General features: G+C 33.8%; 1 protein-coding gene across 2 annotated transcripts in view; it reads right to left on the reverse strand.

Moving 5' to 3' along the window:
• Positions 1 to 23,974, reverse strand: part of SNTG1 (syntrophin gamma 1) — a 599,834-nt gene that overhangs the window by 245,247 nt on the left and 330,613 nt on the right. For both annotated transcript variants that reach the window (XM_045560545.1, XM_045560546.1), the window contains one exon: positions 4,310 to 4,412. In XM_045560545.1, the coding sequence (XP_045416501.1) occupies positions 4,310 to 4,412 (103 nt within the window). The remainder of the gene's footprint in view (positions 1 to 4,309; positions 4,413 to 23,974) is intronic.

Consider the following 23,974-nt stretch of genomic DNA (forward strand, 5'->3'; position numbering starts at 1 on the left):
AGCTCAAACAATCCACCTGTCTCGGCCTTCCAGAGTGCTAGGATTACAGGCATGAGCCACCACGCCTTGCCAGCATCTATATTTTAAAGCACTACATTACAAAAGAAAGACCTCAAATTGCAAACTAACTCTCAGCCTCCATGAACTAGGAAAAAAAAAAAAAGCTAAACCCAAAGTTAGCAGGAGGAAGGAAATAATAAAGATTAGAGCAGAAATAAATGAAATTGAGAATAGAAAAACAATATAGAAAGTCAACTAAACTGAGTTATTTCACTAAAAAAATCAACAATATTAACAAAACCTTAGGAAGAGTAAGAAAAAAAAGAGAGCACTCATATAAAAATTAGAAATAAAAGAGTAGACATTACAACTGATGCCACAAAATTAAAAGGTATCAGAAGAAACTGATATGGACAATTATATGTCAACAAACAGGATAACCTACAAAAAATGGATTAGGTTCTTGAAATATACAATTGACCAATACTGATCAGAAAGAAATAGAAAATGTAAACAGACATATAACAAGTAAGGAGATTGAATCAGAAATCAAATATCTCAGGAAAAAAACAGAAAATAAGACCAGAGGGCTCAACTGGAGAACTCTACCAGAAATTTAAAGAATAATTAATACCAATACTTTCCAAATTCTTCCAAAATAAATTGAAGGGAGAACACTTTCAAACTCAGGGCCAGCATTACACTGACACGAAAATCGGACAAAGACACTGCAAAAAAGACAACCATAGACCAATATATCTGATGTATACTGATGCAAAAATTCTCAATTAAATACTAGAAAATTGAGTTCAACAACACATAAAAACCATGAGCAAGTGTGTGATCAATTTCTAAAATGCAAGGATGATTCAACATAAAAAAAATCTATCCAGGTAATACACCACACTAACAGAATGAAGAAAAAAGACCATATAATCACCTCAATTGATGCAGAAAAGGGCATTTAAAAAAATTCAACACCCTTCCACAATTAAAATAAACTTCACAACCTAGGAATAGAAGGAAATTACCTGAACATAATAAAGGCCATATATAAAAACCTCACAGCTAATCTTATACTTAATGATGAATACTGAAATCTTTCCCTCTAAGATCAGGAAAAATGCAAGGACATCTACTCTTGGCTCTTCTATTTAACATAGTACCTGAAGTCCTACCCAGAGCAATTAGGCAAGAATAAGAAATAAAACTCATCCAAATTCAAAGGAAGAAATAAAATTATCTGTTTGCAGGTGACATGACCTTATGTTAATATGTAAAAAACCCTAAAGATTCCACAAAAAAATGTTGAAACTAATAAATTTAAGAAAGTTTCAGAATAGATAATTATACAAAAACCCCTTGTGTTTCTATTCACTAACAATTAATCAAAATAGGAAATTAAGGAAACAATTCCATTTATAATAGCATCAAAAAGAATAATACAATTAGAAATAATCTAAACCAAGGAGGTGAAAGTCTTGTACACTAAAAACTACAAAGCATTGCTGAAACACTAAAGATAACACAAGTAAATGGAAAGGCATCCCATGTTGATGGATTAGAAGGATTAATATGTTAAAATGTCCACACCAGCCAATACAATCTCTAGGCTCAATGCAATTCCTATTGCTACACCAATGGCATTAAGTTGTAGAGATAGAAAAAAAATGCTAAAGCTAATAAGGAACCTCAAATGAACTTTAATAACTAAAAAATTCTTGAGAAAGAAAAGCAGAGCTGGAGGCTTTATATTTTCTGATCTCAAAATATATTCCAAAACTACGGTAATGAAAACTGTGGTACTGGTATTAAGGCGGACGTATGGACCAAGAGAACAAAATGAGAGCCCAGAAATTAACCCTCAATGTATGATCAAATGATCTTCAACAAAGAGGTCAAGGCCACACAATAAGAAATGAATTGTCTCTTAAACAAATTATGTTGAAGAAATTGGGTATTCACATGCAAAAGAATAATTTGGGTCCCTTACCTTATACCATATATAAAAATTTAATCAAAACAAATCAACGACTTAAACATTAGACTTGAAGCTATAATATTCCTAGAAGAAAATTTAGGGCAAATTTTTATGACATTGGATTTGGCAATGATTTCCTGGATATGGCACCAAAAACACAGGCAACAAAAGCAAAATAGACAAAGGTAACTGTGTAAGAATTAAAAATTTTGTGAAGCAAAGAAAGCAATCAACAGAGTGAAAATGTAACCTATGAAATAGGACAAAACATTTGCAAACCATATGTTTGATAATGAATTAATATCCAGAATATATAAATAATTTTTAAAACTCAACAAAAAAACAAAACAAATAACCAGATTAAAAAATAGACAAAGGACTTGAATAAGCATTTCTTAAAGGAGTTATGTGAATAGCCAAAAAGTATTTGAAAAGATGCTCAACATCACTAATTATCAGGTAAATTCAAATCAAAATCATAATGATATATCATCTCACAACAATTAACATGGCCATTATCAAAATAAAGCAAAACAGAAAATCACAAGTGTTGGAGAGGATGTGGATAAATTGGAACCATTGGCATTGTTGCTGGGAATTTAAAATGGTGCAGCTCCTATGGAAAATAGCATGTCCATTATTAAAAAATTTTTTAAAAATGGAATAACCATATGATCCAGCAATCCCACTTTTGGGTATATATCCAAAATAATTGAAAGTAGGTTGTGAAAGAAATTCATTGCAGATTTATTCACAATAGCCAAGAGGTGGAACCAACCTAAATGTCCATAGATTGATGAATGGTTAACAGAATGTGATATACACAAACAAGGGAATATTATTCAGCCGCAAAAAGGAACAGAATTCTGTCATTTGCTACAATGCGGATGAGTGTTGAGGACATTAAGCTAAGTGAAATAAGAGTCATAAAAAGACAAATACTGTATTATGCCACTTGTATGAGATATCTAAACTAGTTAAATTCTTATAAGAAAATAAAATGGTGTTTTCCAGGGGGTTAGGGTGGGGGGAAATGGGTAGTTTCTTATGGAGTATAAAGTTTCAATTTTGCAAGATCAAAAATATCTAGAGATCTGTTGCACAACAATGTGCATAGAATTATCACCACTGTACTTTACACTTAAAATGGTTACAATGGTAAATTTTATGTTATGTGTTATTTATCACAATAAAATAGGAGGTAATAAGTTTGGAAATAAGTTTGGAAATTTATTAACAAGTTAATTATATGTCTATCTAGTCACTCCTCAAGTCCACTCAGGTATTTATTGTAGTGAAATAAAATTATAAAACTGCCAAAAGCCTTGTACAAGAATGTTTATAGCAGCTTTATTTATAATAGCAAAATACTAGAAACATATCTGGTATCACAACAGGATAATGCATTAGTAAGGTTAGTATATTCATACAATGGAACATTACAGAGCAATATAAGTGAACAAACTGCTAAAATATATAGCATGAGTGACTCAAAAAGAAATTATTCATAATTAAAGAAGTCAAATATAAAAAGTTAAATACAGTATAATTCCATTCTATATATTCCATTCTAGAAGAGACAAAATAATATATAATTCTGAGAAATTGTCAGTGATTGTTTCTAGGGCTGTATTTTACTGGGAAGGGGCACAGAGGATCTGTTTTATTACTGAAAAGAGTATGAATAAGCCAATGTGTGCCTTTCAGAACTTATCCAACTATGCATTTAAGATCTTTGTATTTCATTGCATGTAAATTATTCCTCAGTTAAAAAATATTCTTACTTAACTTTTTAGCAAAAGTATTATATAATATACATTTTATTTTAGAAAAAAAGAACAATGAAATAAAATTGATAAACAATTTTTAAGCATTTGCTATGTAAATTAATACATTTCCACAAAGGCAAATGCTTCCCTCAGTCTTCCTACTCTCATCAGAACAACTTAAGTGCAAATCCTTGTTTAGCAAGACCAGTAATCCAATCAGGGTATATCATTTTCTGGTTAGAGAAAATATATTTGCTGAATATTCTGAATGAAACTTAATATATATACAGAATACATACATGATATTTGATGTGATGCCCATTTTTAAAACAAATAATACTCCTCCAATTATAGGATGGAAAAGAACTATAATGTAAATACATCATGCAACAAAATTACACCTGCTCCCTTGTCAATAAGGCTAGTAGAATACTTTGTGATATGAAAATATTTGTATTCAGGCAGGAATCTCAACCTTAAGAAGAAATCACCAATTACTGTCAGAAAAAAATAGTTTAGAATATAAATATGATGACGTGAACCCTTTATCCATTCTTACATGCACAATCTTCATTCAATGGGAGTTTGAGGAAAGCAGGTGCTCTTTTTAAAAATGACACTGTTAGGGTCACTTCTTCTCCAGCATTCCGAAGAACTTGAACCTAAAAATAAAAAAATAAAAATAATGTAATTATGTTTATAATCTTTATATGACTGTAAAGTCTTGAAATTATTGGTTGTCTTTTCCATCTCCCATTTTTCCCTAGTGGCCAGAAACATTTCAAGAGATAGAGGGAGTAAATTATTTAGCATTGCAGTAATACAGCCACCAATGCTCATCCTCCCCTCACCATTCTATGGGTCATACACAGTATGCACCTTCCAATTCCATTCATGGAGTTCTTCCTGTGCTTATGGTCTGTGTTAGGCACTGTGAGGGATCCTGAAGTCTATAGAAAGACAGATGTAATTTTCAAGCCACTGTATTTATTAATAAATATTGCTTGAGCATCTGCTACACAACATAATATAGGCTAAGCTTTGGAATAGCTATTATGCATCATAAAATGGGCTAAGATATAAAAAAAATGATTCTGCAGACAGTGACCAGAGCACTAATTCAAATTGAACAAAATTGACTCAATTCACTCAAACCCTTTTAGAAAAATAAATAGGTATTACTGTCCTAATTCATCATTATTTCCTTTCCCTTTTCCTGCAAACCTGTTATCAATAACAAGAGTTATTATATGATGATAAAGTCTGTTATCATCAATAACTCTCAACACTTTTTAAATTATACAATTAGTAGGTCTAGTTCTACCAGATAAAATAATGCCAATTTCTCTCAAAATCATATAAAGAAAAATGTAAGCAATGTAAAATGTAAATTTAAAAAAATTAAAAGAAGAAAAAGAAGCTGGGGACTTATTTATAGCAAATATACCTGAGAAAGTTATAAATATGTTTATAATTTTAAACTCTCATGTAAACTAAGGAGATAATTAAGAATAATTAATGAAGATGCAGTTAACATAGAAATATAAGTTGTTATGGAATAAATAGAAAAATTTCTCAACCTCAAGTCATTAAGAGCTGATAAATCAGAATAGTCTGGAATGATTTCTGGTCCTGCCAAGATGGCATAGACTCATCTCCTTCTGCTGCTCGTGAAAAACATGCAAGAGATAACCACAAGAGAACTCTGAAAGGCAGAAATAAAAAGAGCCGATCAGGTGTCTCAGGACTGGAGGAACAGCACAGAACCCGCACGTGCTCCCGCCCAACAGAGGAAACTGACTGACCAGGCCTGGCACTGTCTGACCAAGCAGCATATAAAGAGAAGACAGCCTAGGCAGACTCCTGCCACTTCCAAACTGGATGGGAGTCCCACTGACACCAAGCAAGTCCACAAGAACCAGTGAAGGGGACTGATCAGAAGCTCTGATGACAATAAGCAGCCAACACAAGTGCTCTTCTTCCCACTGGAGGTGCGAATTCTCTTCCCCTTGCAGAGGCATGTGTGACTGGGAACTCTGCCGGGGGTCTCCTCACAGTGCTCAGTGAGGGAAGCCACTTTGTCTGTAAGGGCCTAAGACTACCCTCCCCAACTGGAGACCCCACACTGGTAGAGAGTACAACAAAGGAAATGCTACCCCAAATTCCCACCATCCTACTTTCTCCACAGGCAAGGGTAACCATCCACAAGAACTGACTTGTAAATGCTCTTAGTCACAATTGATAAAGCATCCCTTCACCTAATTAGTAGCACCACAGGGTCCAATCTGGGAAAACAATTTTCATCTTTTCAAATAACACCAGCAGGGAACAGTGGGCACCCCAATGAGATAAGATAAATCTATCAAACCAAACCAGTACCAAACAGGCTCTAAAACATGTATTATAAATGCAACGACAGCCCACAAACCTCTGTGCTAAACAGTAAATTTCTGCTTTAAAAAATCTTAAATAAGACTAGAGTCATCTAACGTAATAAACAAAATGGCCAGGATACAATAAAAATTATATGTCATACTAAGAATCAGGAAAAGCACAATTTGAAATAGGAAAGTATCAATTAATACCAATGAGATAAATCACATATTGGAATTATCTGACAAGGATTTTGAAGCAACTTTAATAAAAATATTTCAATAAGAAGTTACGAATTCTTTTGAATCAAATGAAAAATTAAGAAATTTCATCAAAGAAATAAGTTGTATAGAAGATCTACATGGAAATTATAGAGGTAAAAAATATAATAAAATAAATTCAAAAAAAACCTTTCTGGATTAGCTCAATGACAGAGTGGAGATGGCAGAGTATAGAGTTAATGAAAATAAGGACAGAACAATAGGATTTACCCAATTTGAATAATAGATAGAATATAGACCAAAAAAAAAAAAGCCTCAGTAACCTATAGGATAGTAAAAACAAAATATATAAAGTTCATACCATCTGAGTCACAGAGGACAGGAGAAAGAAGAGTGGATCTGAAAGAGTATTTAAACAAATACTGTCTGAAAACGTCTAAAACTGGAAACAGACATGAGCCCCCATATTTCAGAAGCTTAAAGAATTCCCTAAGAATCCTGTCAAAGAAATCTATACCAAGACACATCATGCTTAAAATTTTGCAAACTAAAGATCAAAAATGTGAAACTCTGAAGAGCAGCCAAGGATAAAAGACATACATAAGCCTTATTAGAATTTTCTAACAAATCAAATCCAAGAATATATTAAAAAGATAATAAATGCATAATGATCAACTGGAGTTTAATCCAGGAATACAGGGTTGGTTTAGCATTAGAAAACCAATCAGCATAATTAACCATATTAAAAAACTAAGTTGACTCAACAAAAACATTTGTCAATATCCCAAATCCATATCTGATGTACACTTTAAATAATAATAGGACTCCTGAAACAGACAAAGGAACCTGTGAAAATTCTCTAGGTAACATCACTACTAAATGATGAAAGACTGAGTCATAAGTTTAGAAAAACAATTTAAAAAAATGTCCATACTATCCACTTCTAGTCAGCATTTCAATGGAAGTACTAAGCATGGATATGTGGAAGAAAAAAACTAGGTATCCAGATTTGAAAGGAAGAAATAAAGTGTGTTTATCTGCAGATGGCATGATGGTTTACAAATATAATGCAGTGGAATCCAAGAAAAATTTTTTTAACAAGGTATTAGATCCAATAAGTGATAATAGTTACTTTCAGCAAGGTTGTAGGACATAAGATAAATATAAAAATAACAATTATATTTCTGTATAGTAGCAAATCAGAATTTCTAATTTTGAAAATAATACCACCTAGAAAAGCATCAAAAATATGAAATGTTTATGTATCAATCTAACAAAAGTATTGAGAGCTCTGTACACTGAAATCTACAAACACAAGTAACTTTTAAAAATCTAAATATATGTGACAAAAAACTCAATATTATTAAGATGACATGTCTTCCCTAATTGACATGTTGATTAAATGTAATCCCAATAGGAATCCCAGCAGACTTTTCTGCAAAATTGACAAACTAATTCTAAAATTCATATAGAAATTAAAAGAATCTAGAATAACCAAATCAATTTTGAAAAATAAGAGCAAAGGTATTAAACCAACACTACTCAATTTCAAGAGCTATTACAAATCTATAGTGATCAAGACTTTGTGATATTGCCTAAAAGGATAAAAAAATAGATAAAATAAATGTCCAGATATAGACACAAACAAAAATGAACAACTAATTTTCAAGAAAGGTGCAAAGGAGTGGACAAAGTGCAATTTTCTCAATCAATTGTGTGGATAATTGGATATCCTCATTACAAAAAAAAAAGAGCTTTGATCTATACTAATGAGGATATCCAATAGTTTTTGAGAGTCACCACAGTTTAATTATTTTATTCTATGAAAGACACTTTTAAAAGAGCCTTGATCTGTGAGAAAATATTTATAAATCTTTACCTAATAAATAACATATACCCGGAATATAAAAGAATCCTCAAAACTCAGTAATAATACAAATGACCCAATATAACATGGTCAAAATTCTTAAGCAGGTATGTCCCAAAAGAACTTATATTGATGATAAATTAGTACATGAAAATATTAGTAATTTGGGAAATATAAATGAAAATTATAGTGAGATACCAATATAAATATGCTAGAATGTCTAAATTATAAATACCTGAGATACCGAGCATAGGTAATGTTGTGTAGAAACAGGAATTCTCAGAGACTACTAATGGAAATGAAAACTGAAGCAACAATTTTGAAGAATAATTTAGCAGTTTCATAAATTGAAATGTTCCCATGCCACATGACCCATTAAATCCATTTTAAGAAATTTACCCAAGAGAAATGAAAGCAAATGTTCATACCAACATATTTTGTTAATTCTCATAGCAGCTGTATTTGTAATCCTCAGAAAGTAGACAACCTAAATGTCCATTAAAAAGTGAATGGGTAAACAAAGTGGCGTAGATGCTCACAATGCAATGTGACTCAGTAATAATACGGAAGATGCATGAACTGTTGATAACTGCTGTGAGGTGAAAGAATACCAAATAATTATCCTGGGTGAAAGAAGCCAGACAACATACTACCTATTATAAGATTACATTTAGGTAAAATTGTAGACAATGCAAACAAAGTGTACTGCCACAAAGCAGATTAGTAGTTGTCTAGGGAATGGGGAGAAGGCAGATGGCAAGGGCAGGAGTATGTATAGCAGGATCAAACTTTTGGGGTAAGTGAGTACTCTATTCATTGGATTGTGCGGGTGACTGCATAAGTATATGCCTATGTCCAAACGCATCAAACCATATACTTTAAATATGTGCAGTTTATTATATGTCAATATTTCTATATTGGTGGATATAAACAACAGAGAATATTAAAGACAATGAAAAAGGAATGTATTTTACCATATTAAAAATAGAAAAAAGTAGAAAATTGTATAATCATTTTGATAGATACAAAGAAATATTTGATAAAAACCTCTTAGAAAATTGAGTATATAAATGATTATCCTTCATACTATTATATAAAGAGTATGTACATTAACTCAAAATATCCCTTATACCAAAAAAACAAAAAAAATGAATAAATAAAGAGTATGTACAAAAAAATTATGGCGAGTTATTGAAACATTTCTGAGACCAGAAATGAGAAAAAAAAGTCCACTATCCCTTTTATTCTTATATTTTTTTTCAGGTCTTTGTGCAATATGACAAGAAAAGAAATGACAACATGCATAAAAATTAGAAGAAGAAATGAAACTGTCATTATGCAGAGATTACATGATTTTAAACATAGAAAATCCTTATGAACCTATAAACATTATTACATAAAATATTATCAAGTGAGTTATTAAAGTGAGCTTAATATGGAAAGGCATAGATGCAAAGTTAATATACAAAGATCAATTGGTTTTGGTTTAGTATCAACAAACAAATATGAAGTGTATTTTTAAAAAGAAGGATATTTTATGTCATGGAGTGCTAAATATAATATTGTAAGATATCAATTCTGTTCTATTATTCTATAGATTTAAGACAATTTCACTGAAAGTCCTTATATTTTTTCTTTTTCTTTTTTTGGTGTAGTATACAAACTTAGCTTATTTATTTGTATTAAAATTATATTATAAGCACGATATTGATATAATCAATATTATATGACTTTATTGGAGATTTCTGAGGAAATAAAATACATGAGGCAGTGGAATTAAACAGCTAAATACCCATATTCTATAATAAGTGTGTAGAGGATAATATAAGTGTATAGTGTTAAATAATAAAGACATAACAGTATGAACATCTTAAAAGTAAATATGAGAATAAGTATGACATTTGTAAATTAAACATTTTTGCCTAAAAAATAGGCAATAGACAATTGCTCTACTTTTAAAGTTTTAAATTTGTGCTTCAATCTTAAAGTTTTGTTCAAGCATAACTGAGAAACATAAAAACTTTAAAAAATTATAAAATCTTACCCTAGAGAATGGCGATTTTTTTATAAAGTTAAAGGTCACATATGAGTATCTCTCTGATCACAATTTCAAGTCTTTGACATATACATGTTTCCTAACGAATGCAGGATTATTAATCTTTCCAGTGAGCAAGACTGAGACTGTGTGTTGTGGTTCTGTTTGCCCCCTCCACCCTCAGGTTTTCTCCTATGCTTTGAATGCCTATTTCATCAGCCTGATACTGCCACGCTAGAAAATATATCTAATAAATTCTATATCATGAATAGAAATTAGATTCTTCCTGCCAAACCAGAAATCTGCACCAATAAATCCAGTTGTCTTTTCAATTCCATTCATATTTTATGATTCAAATGAAATGTTGTGAATTTTAATCAGATAAAGTATTAGCACAGTTATTCTCCCAAACTATCCTAGGTGAGTAGCCCATCAAAGGGGCAGAAGTTGATAAATGATGACAATCAGTAAGAATGGAAAAAGGAAATGGAATTAAAATAGATATTTATGGGTTTAATCTAAGATTAAAACTACTGCAAGTCTAACAACTCAGTTCATGGACTGAATGCTCTTAAGTTCCACTCATCTATTAAGAAGAAAAAGTCATAAAACTTTTTTTATTCTTTGCCCTTTGTGCTTTCCCCTTGGAGGCCATTCTGTCTTACAAGAGATTCTTTTTTTTTTTTTTTTTTTTGAGACACAGTCTCACTCTGTCGCCCGGGCTAGAGTGCCGTGGCATCAGCCTCGCTTACAGCAACCTCAAACTCCTGGGCTCAAGCGATCCTCCTGCCTCATCCTCCCCAGTGGCTGGGACAACAGGCATGCGCCACCATGCCCGGCTAATTTTTTCTATATGTATTTTTAGCTGTCCATATCATTTCTTTCTATTTTTAGTAGAGACGGGGTCTCACTCTTGCTCAGGCTGGTCTCGAACTCCCGACCTCAAGCGATCCTCCCGCCTTGGCCTCCCAGAGAGCTAGGATGACAGGCATGAGCCACCGCGCCCGGCCTACAAGAGATTCTAAAGAGGGATTTAGCTACCTGCTACTGCTCTGGTGTATGAATCCAAGAATGCCCCCAGCGGAGGTTGTTCGTAATTGATGGAAAGAGGGCACCACTGCTTTGCCCTGGAATATTTTAAGCACACATCAAGAAACACCCACAGACACAAACACACACACCTTCAGAGACAGCACAGGCAGTGAGATTAGCTTGTGAGGATCATAGTGACTAGCATCACGTGGTTTGGGGACAATGAAATAAGATTTAGATCTTGAGAGAGGAAGGTAGGTGTTGCTGCCCACTGACAACAATGATGGAAAACAGTCACCTCGAATTTTATCTAATGTCAGATTCATCCCATCTAACACCTTGTTAAGTGCAGGAAATTGTTTCCTTAAAGTTCTGGATCCTGGCTGAAAAGGACCTTAAATATGATTTTCAGGACTGATTTTGAAAGAGGTCACTTTACAGACAAAATAGGCTAACCTAGAAACCACAGCATGCCTTACGAGTCATCCTAAAATAGTGACCACATGTGGGCACCACATAAATGAATCATTTTTTATTCACCAGCTTATGAACTGGGGAAAAATAAGAACTTAACTTATCACATGTATTACTAGGTGACAGTTTGGGATAAAACTTCAACTTAAATGTTTTCATACTGGGCTTAGGGGTCCTCCTGCTATCCTGTATCTACTCACGCATTCAGGTTTACAGAGGCATCTCCGGGTGGCAACGTGAGGGCGCACACCACCCTTTCATAGCTGCCGGCTTTCAGGGCAGGAGAGAAACGTCCGAACCAAGGGAACAGTCTGTAATATCCACAAGAACTATGATGTTGCATTGGATAGTAAATCAAGTGTAACAGCAGAAATTATCTACCCGGAAAACAGAGTATAGAACTGTATCTAAGAAAAGCTTATCAGGACACCTTTGGAAGTAGTGGATGAATCAACTGTGCGAAGTCAAATATGATTTAGAATGTGGAGGAAAGAACACAAAAGAAGAGAGAACTTGGTATGATTCAGACACATCAGCTCTCAACCTGAATTGCTGCAACCACAGAATATAGATAGGACAGTGCTAGAAAATCTAGGAATATAGCACATTAAGGACAGGGAGTAGGATTATGGTGGACATAGCTCGAGAAAGGTAATATGACAATCCTGAAGATGCATTTTATGCTTTCATTCATTTCATTATCTTTCCTGCATTGTAATTCATAAAAACACTATATAGATATAGGTATATGGATACATAGTCAATGGGAATATTTTATAGGCATTTCTAGTCTAAATTTTATGTCATTTTAAAATGAAAAGTCACAGAAAAATGTCTATCTGGCTATATAGTGAAATAAAGAAGTATCAAAATTTTAATATTTCAGAATTTCTAAAGTTTCAGCCTAAAATAGTATACAAGTATGCAGTAATCCTCACATTTTGGCACATATGTACTGCAATTAAGTATGTAGGTTCAGCTCTCAGCTCGGATAAACCTCAGCTCCAGTAATAATCAATCTCAGCTCTACTAATCAGAATGTAATAACAATAATAAGTCACTGAATTTCAAGGTGGTAAGAGCCATTTACCTCCATGAGGCAAGAACGTCAAAACAGTTGATCAAATTTTACTATGATATTCAAAATTATAACTGAAAACAATGCCATCATTTTCAAAAACCCCATTGAAACAAGATTTTTATGTAACAAAAGTACAGGAAGAGTCATAACCCTCTCCAAGTGAAACTTTAACTCAAGTGAAATACCTTGTTAGCTAGTTCACACAGCTGTGCAAATACTATTCCAGCATTTGTTTTAATTCCAAGATGATTTCCTTGTTGACTCAAGCAATGGTTTACTTTGTTTTCTTATTGTTATATGGCCAAATGAGTAGTTTGGGATCCATTAAACAGGTTACATTAAACTCTGCAAATGATCAATTGATAAAAGCTCTACCTTCAATAAAGCATCAGGAACTGAGGGGTAAAACTGAGTTTTATCTCATTTTTAAAGAAGAAATGATTCCACTAGGAAATTATTGGTCTCCTCAATTCATTTTATTAAATTAAAATGAAAATTCATGATCAAGGCTGAAATAAGTAGTATAAAGAAAAGAAATAAAAGACCAGTATTAATATGGATATACACACTAATACTGTGTTATAAATACACTATTAGCATATAGAATCCAGCAAGTGACAAATGAAACTGTGCTATGATCAAGAGGGTTTTATTTAAAAACAGCAGGCCTGGGTAAATATTAGGAAATTATTATCAATATTATTGGTTCATCAATAAGCTAAATATATATGTATATATTTGCCCCTTCTCTGGAAGATTCTGAAAGGATGTGTGGTCAGGTTGAGCAGCAATTCCTAATGAAAACTGTGAGAAAATTAGAACCAGAAAAAAAAACTCTGTCCTGCTCCAGTTAAGACTGTCCTCAATATTTTAAAAAGTAATTGTATTTATACAGTAAAAATTTTGTTCTATTGTATTTGTTAGAACTCATAAAATGTTGTTGAAAAATAATAGGAATAGTGGTCATCTTTGTCTACTACCTGACCTTAATGGACATGGTTTTGCTGTTTTAACATTTAGGATAATTTTTTGTTGCCTTTTAATGTTGAGTTTATTAAATTTATTTACTTAAACTATTGAATAAACACACTTTATTGGCCAGGCATGGTGGCTCACGCCTGTAATCCTAGCCCTCTGGGAGGCCGAGGCGGGTGGATCGCTCGAGGTCAGGAGTTCGAGACCAGCCTGAGTGAGACCCCATCTCTACTAAAAATAGAAATAAAAATTATCTGGACAACTAAAAAATATATATAGAGAAAAAATTACCCGGGCATGGTGGCGCATGCCTGTAGTCCCAGCTACTTGGGAGGCTGAGGCAGTGGGATCACTTAAGCCTAGGAGTTTGAGGTTGCTGTGAGCTAGGCTGACGCCACGGCACTCTAGCCCAGGCAACAAAGTGAGACTCTGTCTCAAAAAAAAAAAAAAAAAGACACTTTATCAGTCAGGTATTATGCTAGGCTCTTTAAATACATCTGTGAACAAGATATAGCTTGCTGTCATTTTCAAGGGGAGGAGATAGATGATAGCAGAGTAGATGTTATATAACTACATAAGTAGACAATATGCATACACAGAATCACATTAAATGTAATCAAGGATTTGCTGAGGCACTAAAATACTTAAATCTGACCCCTTTGTTTGAATGTCCCTATATCTTCCTTCAATGGTAAAGAGTATATTTACAAAATGTTGTCATTGCACATTAAATAAATCATACTCAATTTGAATAGTGGGGGAAAGGGAAGAAAACACATGTTTTACAGGCCGAAAAGATTATAGCATATTTCCTATGCATAGTTACGAACATCTCCATATCTAAGAAAATCCATAGTGTTTAACTAAGGTCTCATACAAATAATAATATTGGATGAAACCACATGGAAACAACTTAACACATATATTTACTCTAAATTCATAATAGTAAAACCATAGCTATATGGTTGAGTTTGTAAATCATGTACCATATTTAAGTAGAATTCATGAAGAAAAACAAATCATAACACTTTTGCTTATTTTCATAGAATTCAGTGCAAGATTACCTCAAGCATAATAAATTATCAAGATCTGAAAAACAAAGCTAAACACTATCACACCCACATTAGATTCGCAGCTGCAGAATACAGTTGCTAAATATTTATGTATATTATCACAAGATGTTTGCACAACATGGAACTAAGAAGCAAATATTTTAGAACTGCTTACACTGTTGCCTGGCATATACTGTTTATTGCGTGAGTCATTTAAATATGTCATTCTGAATTTAAAGTGCCACCCCCATGATGCACATTGAGTGCAGTATAAATACTCAGTTACCATTAGCGGCATTGTTGGGGCCACCACTGAGTGGGCTGTGCCAGCTCCTCCATGGTGACTGAGTCTGCACAGCAAGAAACACAGCTGTCCTGCCACGGGAAAACAGTGGTTTCTTTGGGAGTCCAGTAATTATAAACTCTTAAAAATAGATGTATGTCCCAAATATAATGTATTAAATGAGTAGAGAGAAAATACTCTGCTTTATATGTTGCTAAATACATGAAAAAATATATATCCATTCTATTACTTAATGATCACTTTAAATTTGAGCCTTCTGCCATGCACAAAATTGTCCAACATGATAACTGTAAAAACCATTAAGATACTTATCAAATTGTACAAGATGCATGCACTTTATGCACTTGCTCAATATTTAATACATAGTTGGAAATAATTTATGTCCCCATCTTACCTTTATGAAAATTAGTGAGAATATCTAAGGTTAACCCTTCAAAAACTATAAAATTATGGTCTTTTATTTTCTTATCTCAGTCATCTCTGTAGTCTACTTTTTTACTTCCAGCCCTACTTCTTTTTTAACAGAATTCCAAAGAACAAACCCATCACCTGATACATGAATGATATTAAAAAAAAGAAAAAGAAAAAAACACTTTTGGGAAATCTCCATGTTCATGCTGTGGGCCTCATGCTCAGATCTCAGCCTCATCCCTGTTCCTCCCCAAACCAAATGCCTCATCATCTCAACCCAGAGGAGATGAGATTCCAATGGCAATATGGTAAGCACAGCTCGGTGCCAGTATGTTAGCCCCTGCATGTCTCATAATTCCATTTTATCAGAGGCCATCTGGGAATCCATGCATTTGTGTGACCTCACAGCAATGGCACGGTAACAAGGAATTTCAGCTCCATCTCTTTAAATGAATTGAAGTAAATGATTGCCAATTTCAGAAATCTTTCAACTACCTATTTGAGACATAAGATTGAGATGGTTTACGTTAGGTTAGAGATTTTAGAAGGATGGGTGTTCACTGGGAGTGTGCGAACTCATAAATAAGAGTCCAAATGAAACCACGTTAAAGAAAACCACTGATTGTAATTCTCATGATCATTTCTTTTGCAAAGCAGGTGGTACGGTGGTGGGAAGAGGGGCAGCTGGGCTCCCTGCCCATATGGAGCATTAAAAATGTAGCCCCTCATGTCTTTGAAATCCCCTCAGCCTCCCTCCACCTGCCTTAGTCATATCTGAAGTCTCCAGTACGACAAGAGTTCATGTTTGTTAGTAATAAGAGGAGGAAAAAGAGGTGCTTTTACTTCCATATGTGCTAGTGCTGTGGTCTCCATAGCAACTGGGGCAGCAGTGCCCTCGGACAGAGCTCCTCCTTAACTACAACTTAAGTGCGAGAAAGAGGAAGCGGGAGAAAGACATCTTCACAGATTGATGGGGCCAACAATTTGTCAGATCATTGGACTGGGAAATGGCTACAACTCTGCTGATTCTGTTCCTGTCTTAGCTTCATAAACCGGGGACTGAATAAATGTGTCTGTAACATGTTGCTTGCAGGACTGAAAATCTGGGACCAGCGCTGTTTCTGCTCACTGCTAGAATTGACCATCTCACGTCCATGACTGCAGAAATCACAAAATTGATTGATATCAACCAATACTGCACTTTAAGGGAAGCCATTAAGGGCAATAAAGCATGCCTTCTCTTTGACTCTTATTTGTGAAAGAGATGTAAAAGGAATTCGCAGACATGTTTCACACCAACCATGGAAACTTTCCTTGATGTAAGTAGGAGTACATGACTTTATTTGAATTATTGATGAGGAAAAATCTCAGATCAATGCTATGATTTCCTTCATGAAGTCTAGAGTAATATGAAGACCAAATTGTAGGCTTCTTGTCCCTGATATATAATCTCAGTGGTTTTTCAGCATAGGAGAACAGTAAAGTTTTTTAATTTAATTTGATGCAGTCAGAGCTATTTGCTACCAACTAAGAATAAAACTTCGCATTCCTTAAATACATAGAGCACAATTAACTATAGGGAGATAGTATAAAAATCTACAAATAAAGCAAATGTTATATATTGTCTGTCATGGAATCTGATGATACCTTATACTGTATGTTGATCATTTGTGCCTTCAAACTATTATTGCTCTGTTCTGTGGGTGCTGTCACCTCAAACAATAAACTCTTCATGGGAAGAAGCAGACATTTTAGTAATAATTTTTACATACAAGAGAATGCTCTATGTACATTGGATATTCAATACTTATTTGTTAATTAAAAATAATGATAATTATAATTATGGTTTTGTGTCTCCTATGTAGTATTTGAGCTATGTCACAGTAAAACAAAAGCTATGTATTCTCTCATTTTCATAACCTGTAATTCTTTCAATGAAATGTTATATATTGTTAAATATAAGCTGATTCTAAAAGTCAAAATATTTTTCTAGTCAATTCTTAAACCATATATTTTATATCTGATCATTCAAATATAATTTTGTAAAGAATATAAAACCCTCTGTGACTAAACAAACCTTCAACACTGGGTCACTGTGAAAGGAACACTTTAAAGATTATTAATGTGTTGCAGATTCTTTATGTTGTTAATGTTTTTATGCCAAAATTATATCTCATCTAATTATTTCAGTACTACATAGCAGTTTTTTTTTTCCATTTATTTTCTTTGATTGTGTGTGATGCTACCTATCGGGGGCTTGTAAATTAGCCTGAGCAGCTCTCCAGTTAAATAGAGAATAAAATTAAATAAACCAAGCATTACAGTTCCAACAATTGCAATGAACTTAGACATATTTCTCCCCTGTATATTTTCAAGATATCCCAAGCCACTGAACTGATAGTGGCCCCATCCTTTCCAAAAGATACCACACACACCTTATCACGGGCTGGCCCCCAAATTAAATTTGTTCATGTTGGAAAACATCTCAAGGAAGGAAAAGATGATAATAATTCCCAAAGCTAACTTTAGGCTCCACAATCAGAGTAAATAAAAATGTGTGGGGGTTGAGGGTAGAGGAAAGGTGGAGGGAGTGACTTACTACAGAATGTGACATTGAAAGCTTTGACTGTTAATCTTATGAGTTACAAATTAAAGAAATTTATATATATTATATTTTAAGATGTAATTATAGCCAGAGGGGCTCTATCCTCAGTTAGACAAGCTCTTACTATTTTATCACCTCCACAGTTAATAATGTATTTACTAATATTTTTATATCTTTCCTCATCCAATTTATTATCCTAATCAACTAACACAACTTCTACAATAAAGCATACAGCAGCATTGAAACTCAGGAAAATTTGAAATATAGAAAATCATTTGTAATTGTCAGGATCTAGTAAACAGAAACCAATTTAGGCATTCAAGTGGTGTAATTTAATCCAAGACATCCTGGAAAACCTCAACAAGAGAATGTGAGGCAACGTGTACATTAGCAGCGGCAGAAAGCCTCCACCACTGGCCAGGGAGGACAGCTGGAGAGAAGGATGGCAGTGGGCTCTGGATCCACAGGTGAGCAGGATCAAAGACAAGACTGTCCTGCGAATGCGGAGAGGAAGGCATTCTCCAAGGGAGCTGCAATAAAGCCAGGAGGTACGAAGCTCATGACGTATGAAACCAAATTATTTTCAGATGTGGGCTAAATGAAGCATGAGAGACATTAAGAAGGTGGAGGAAAGTGTGGATGGGAAAAAGAAAGAAGCCAAGAATTTCCCCCAGCGGGGACACAGGCAGAAGATGGGCACTAAGAAATCCACTTTGAATTCTGCAGGAGAGAAAGCATTTTCCTGTTAACACACTACAGACCACACATTGGGAACACTTACAAATGCCATCAGATGCTAGGCATCAGATGAGATTCACATTCATGCAGAAAGCTAGATAATCACAAGAGTCCCTCAATGCCCAAGCTCTACAACATTCTCGGAAAAAAAAAAAAAAGCCAAGAATTTTCATTCCCATTATATTCTCAGAAGAAAGATTATTAAAACAAAATCATCCCCAAACTACCGACTTTAAATGGCATGTACTTGTTAAAAATCAGGCTCTGGAGCTAGATTTTATTTGTTTGAATTCTATTTCCACAATTTGCCAGCTGTATAACCCTGGGAAATTGATTTAATCTCTCTGCAATACATCTTTTCACCTGTGAAATAATAGTAATAGTCATATCTACCTAAAAGGTTTATGAGGATTAGATGTTTTACTATCAACAAAATGTTGAGAGAAAAGCTTGGTACTTTATATTTACTTAATAAATATTATCTTTCATTACCAGAAAAATATTTAGATTAATTTAAATAAGAATTTCATGTGAAATGCTTTATTATGGGACTTCTATGTATTCCTATAGCAGAAATATTTTACTCAATAAAATTATAGAAAAAACATATAGAATTCCAATGAAATAGAAGTATCTGCTCATATGTACTCATTCACTTTTTCACCTCAAGGACAAACTCTAGAAAGTCCCCAAGATTTAAATAACACAGCTGTTTGAAATAAGATCAATACCAAAGGAAAACAAAGACAGTTTCAGCCACACAGACATACTACTAAACTCAGGAAAAGAGAAGGAAAGCAAAATTTGAAGATATATTTTCAATAGATATAGTTTACAAATTAGAGAAAAAGAAAGGAGTTATCCCAGAAACCTCAAATTGAAACAAGAAAAACAAAAACAAAAACTGATCATTAGGAAGCTGTTTCAGTGGTTAGAGGAAAATGGCTAATAATAACTCAGAAATTTCAGAATAGGGAGAAACTTTAATCCTATCAAATTTTATATCTAATTTAGAAATCTACAATTGGAAACATGCATGAATAGATAAACGGTAATCCAAGAATCTATAATTAAAGAATGACAGTGAAATAATCCTAAAGCAAGCATGTGTAGAAATGTATCAAGGATGAAATAGAGTCCAAAAATCTTTTTAAGGAGAGGTTTTTAAAATGGTAGGTGGATATCCAAATTCTTTTGATCCATCTGTAATCTCATTGTTCTGTGTGGTGAAACTAAAATCATATTTTAAAAGTTGGTAGACCGAGGGCTGAGTTCTAGAGGTTCCTTTCATAAGGAACAGTAAAAAGAGCAGTTATGCCAGTTGAATATAAAAGCTGTGGGAATTAGTAGGAAACAGTGAGAAAAGAAGAAGGAAGAAAGATCTACAGGGACGGAGGAAAACTACTTCTTAGACTACTAGGGCAGCATAGATTGAGGTAGAGAGGGTATTTCAGTATTTCATTCGATATACTTGCATGTGTACTAATTACTGGCATTATGTTAATACACAAGGCTTTGAAGAAAGAGAAATAAATGACTCACTCTCAAAGAGCTAAGTAAACAAAAAGAAGAAAAAATGAGATCATTGTAAATACTAATTTATTCCAATTTTTAGAAATATAACTTTTATGATAGAACAGATTTAGATATACAGAAAATTGAAAAGAGAATCTGGAACCAAAGTTGCCCACTGTCCCCACTCCTATTCAACATAGTGCTGGAAGTCCTTGCGAGAGCAATCAGGCAAGACAGCAGAATCAAGGGTGTCCAAATAGGGACAGCAGAGATCAAATTTTCAATCTTTGCTGATTATATGATATCTACAAAACCCCTAGGATTCAACCAAGAGACTCCTGGAATTGATAAATAAATTCAGTAATGTCTCAGGATACAAAATCAATACACACAAATCAGAGGAATTCATATATGATAATAGCAGTCACACTGAGAACCAAATTAAGGACTCAATATCCTTCACAATAGCAACAAAGAAAATAAAGTACCTAGGAATATATTTAACTAAGGAGGTAGAAGACCTCTACAGGGAGAACTATGAAACACTGAGGAAGGAAACTGCAGAGCACGTAAACAGGTGGAAAACCATACCATGCTCGTGGATTGGAAGAATCAACATTGTTAAAATGTCTGTACTACCCAAAGTGATCTACAGATTAAATGCAATCCCTATTAAATTACCAACATCATTTTTCACAGACATAGAAAAAATAATTTTATGCTTTGTATGGAACCATAGAAGACCCCATTTAGCTAAAGCAATTTTAGGAAATAAGAACAAAATGTAAGGTATTAATTTGCCAGACTTCAAACTATACTACAAGGCTGTAGTTATTAAAACCGCTTGGTATTGGCACAAGAACAGGGACACAGACCACTGGAACAGAATCGAGAATACAGATATAAAACTATCCTCATATGGCCATCTAATCTTTGACAACCCAGACAAAAATATACTCAGGGGAAAAGAATCCTTATTCAATAAATGGTGCTGGGAAAACTGGATAGCCACATGTAGAAGACTGAAACAGGATCCTCACCTTTCACCTCTCACAAAAATCAAATCAGGGTGGATAACAGACTTAAACCTAAGGTGTGAAACTATTAGAATTCTAGAAGAAAATGTGGGAAAAACTCTTATAGACATTGGCCTAGGCAAAGAATTTATGAAGAAGACCCCAAAGGCAATCACAGCAGCAACAAAAATAAATAAATGGGACCTGATTAAATTAAAAAGCCTGCACAGCCAAAGAAGCTGTCATGAGAGCAAACAGACAACCTACAGGATGGGAAAAAATTTTGCATGCTACACATCCAATAAAGGAATGATAACTGGAATCTATTTAGAACTCAGGAAAATAAGTCAGAAAAAATCAAACAACCCTATCAAAAAGTGGGAAAAGGACATGAACAGAAATTTTTCAAAAGAAGACAGAAGAATGGCCAACAAACATATGAAAAAATGCTCAACATTTCTAATCATCAGGGAAATGCAAATCAAAACCACAATGAGATATCACTTAACTCCAGTGAGAATGGCCTTTGTCAAAAAGTCCCATAACAATAAATGTTGGCATGGATGTGGAGAGACAGGAACACTCTAACACTTCTGGTAGGACTACAGACTAGTGCAACCCCTGTGGAAAGCAATATGGAGATACTTTAAACAGATACAAGTAGACCTACCATTTGATCAAGCAATCACATTATTGGGCATCTACCCAAAAGAACAAAAGACATTCTATAAAAAAGACATCTACACCCAAATATTTATAGCAGCACAATTCACAATTGCAAAGATGTGGGGTCTCTGGTGGGGGTTAAGGGGACCCAGAGAAATGGCTTCAGACTTGGATATTTGGCAGTGTTGCCATTCAAGAAGTAAGGCACCCAGACAGACATACGGACAAAGGAAGATAGCTGGAAACTGGAAAACTAGGAAAGTATGTGGGCCTACAGTTGCCAAAGTTTCTGACTTTTTCAGGAAAAGCTATATATCTCAATTTCTATGTGATTACTCTTGATTTTTAAAAATTTTTAATTGTGACAAAATATATAGCACATAAAATTCACCACCTTAATCACTTTTAAGGGTACAGTTCAGTAATGGTAAGCATACTCAAATTGCTCTGCAACAGATTTCCACAAGGTTTTTATCTTATAAAACTGAAACTATATACCCTGTAAACAACTCTCCACTCCCTTCTTCCACAGTCCCTGGAAAATCACCAGTCTGTTTTCTATTTCTTTCTACTGTTCTAGATATCTCATATTAGTGGAGCCATACAGGATTTATATTTTTGTGACTGGTTTATTTCACTTAGTATGTCTTTAATGTTAATCCATGTTGTAGCCTGCGAAAGGATTTTCTTCCCTCTGTAGGTGGAATAATATTTCACTGTATGTATACATCACATTTTGTTTATGCATTCATCAACTGATGAACATTTGCATTGTTTCGACTTCTTGGCTATTTTGAATAATGCTGCTATGAACATGGGTGTGCAACCATATCTTCAAGACCACTGTCAATTCTTTTGAATATAAACCCAAAAGTGGGATTACTGGATCATGTGGTAATTCTATCTTAATTTTTTGAGGAACCACCACGTTTTCCATGGTAGCTGAACCATTTCACATACCCACCTACAGTGCACAGGGGTCCCAGTTTTCTCCACATCTTTATCAGGATTTTTGTTGGTTTTAGTTTTAGTTTTTGTTTTTATTTTTTGATAGTGGCCTTCCTAATGGTTGTGAGGTGATACCTCTTTGTGGTTCTGATTTTAATTTCCCTAATTACTGGGGAAATTGAGCATGTTTTCATATGTTTGTCAGTTATCTGTGTGTCTTTTTTTGAGAAATGTCCATTCTAGTCTTTTGCCTATTTTTTAATTGGGTTAGTTGGTTTTCCGTTGTTTAAATATAGGAGTTCTTTATATATTCTGGATATTAACTGCTTTTTAGATATATAATTTGAAAATATTTTATGCCATTCTATAGGTTGCCTTTTCACTATGTTGATTGTGTCATTTGATGCACAGAAGTTTTATTTCTGATTTAGTACAATTTATCTATGTGTTCTATTGTTGGCTATGCTTTTCGTGTCATATCCAAGAAATCCTTGCTAAATCTAACATTATGAAGCTTTTCTACATATTTTCTTTTAGCAGCTTAATATTTTTAGGTCTTATCACTAAGACTTTAATCCATTTTGAGTTAATATTTTATACTGGATTAGGAAATAATCCAACTTATTTCTTTCACATAAGAATACATAGTTTTCACAATGCCATTTGTTGAAAAGACTATCTTTCCTCATTGAAAGGTCCTAGAAACCTTATCAAAAATCACACACTTGGCTCTCTCTTCTCTTCCGTCAGGCTAATCCATCACAACCATAATGTGATGCCTGCCTACGCCAGTACCATACTGTTTTGACTGTAAGTTTGCAGTAAGTTTTAAATTAGAAAATGTAAGATCTCCAATTTTGTTCTTGGTTTTCAAGATTAATATGGCTACTTGGTGTTTCTTGAGATTTCAT

Source organism: Lemur catta, chromosome 9 (genome assembly GCF_020740605.2).
Source record: "Lemur catta isolate mLemCat1 chromosome 9, mLemCat1.pri, whole genome shotgun sequence".
NCBI lineage: Eukaryota > Metazoa > Chordata > Mammalia > Primates > Lemuridae > Lemur > Lemur catta.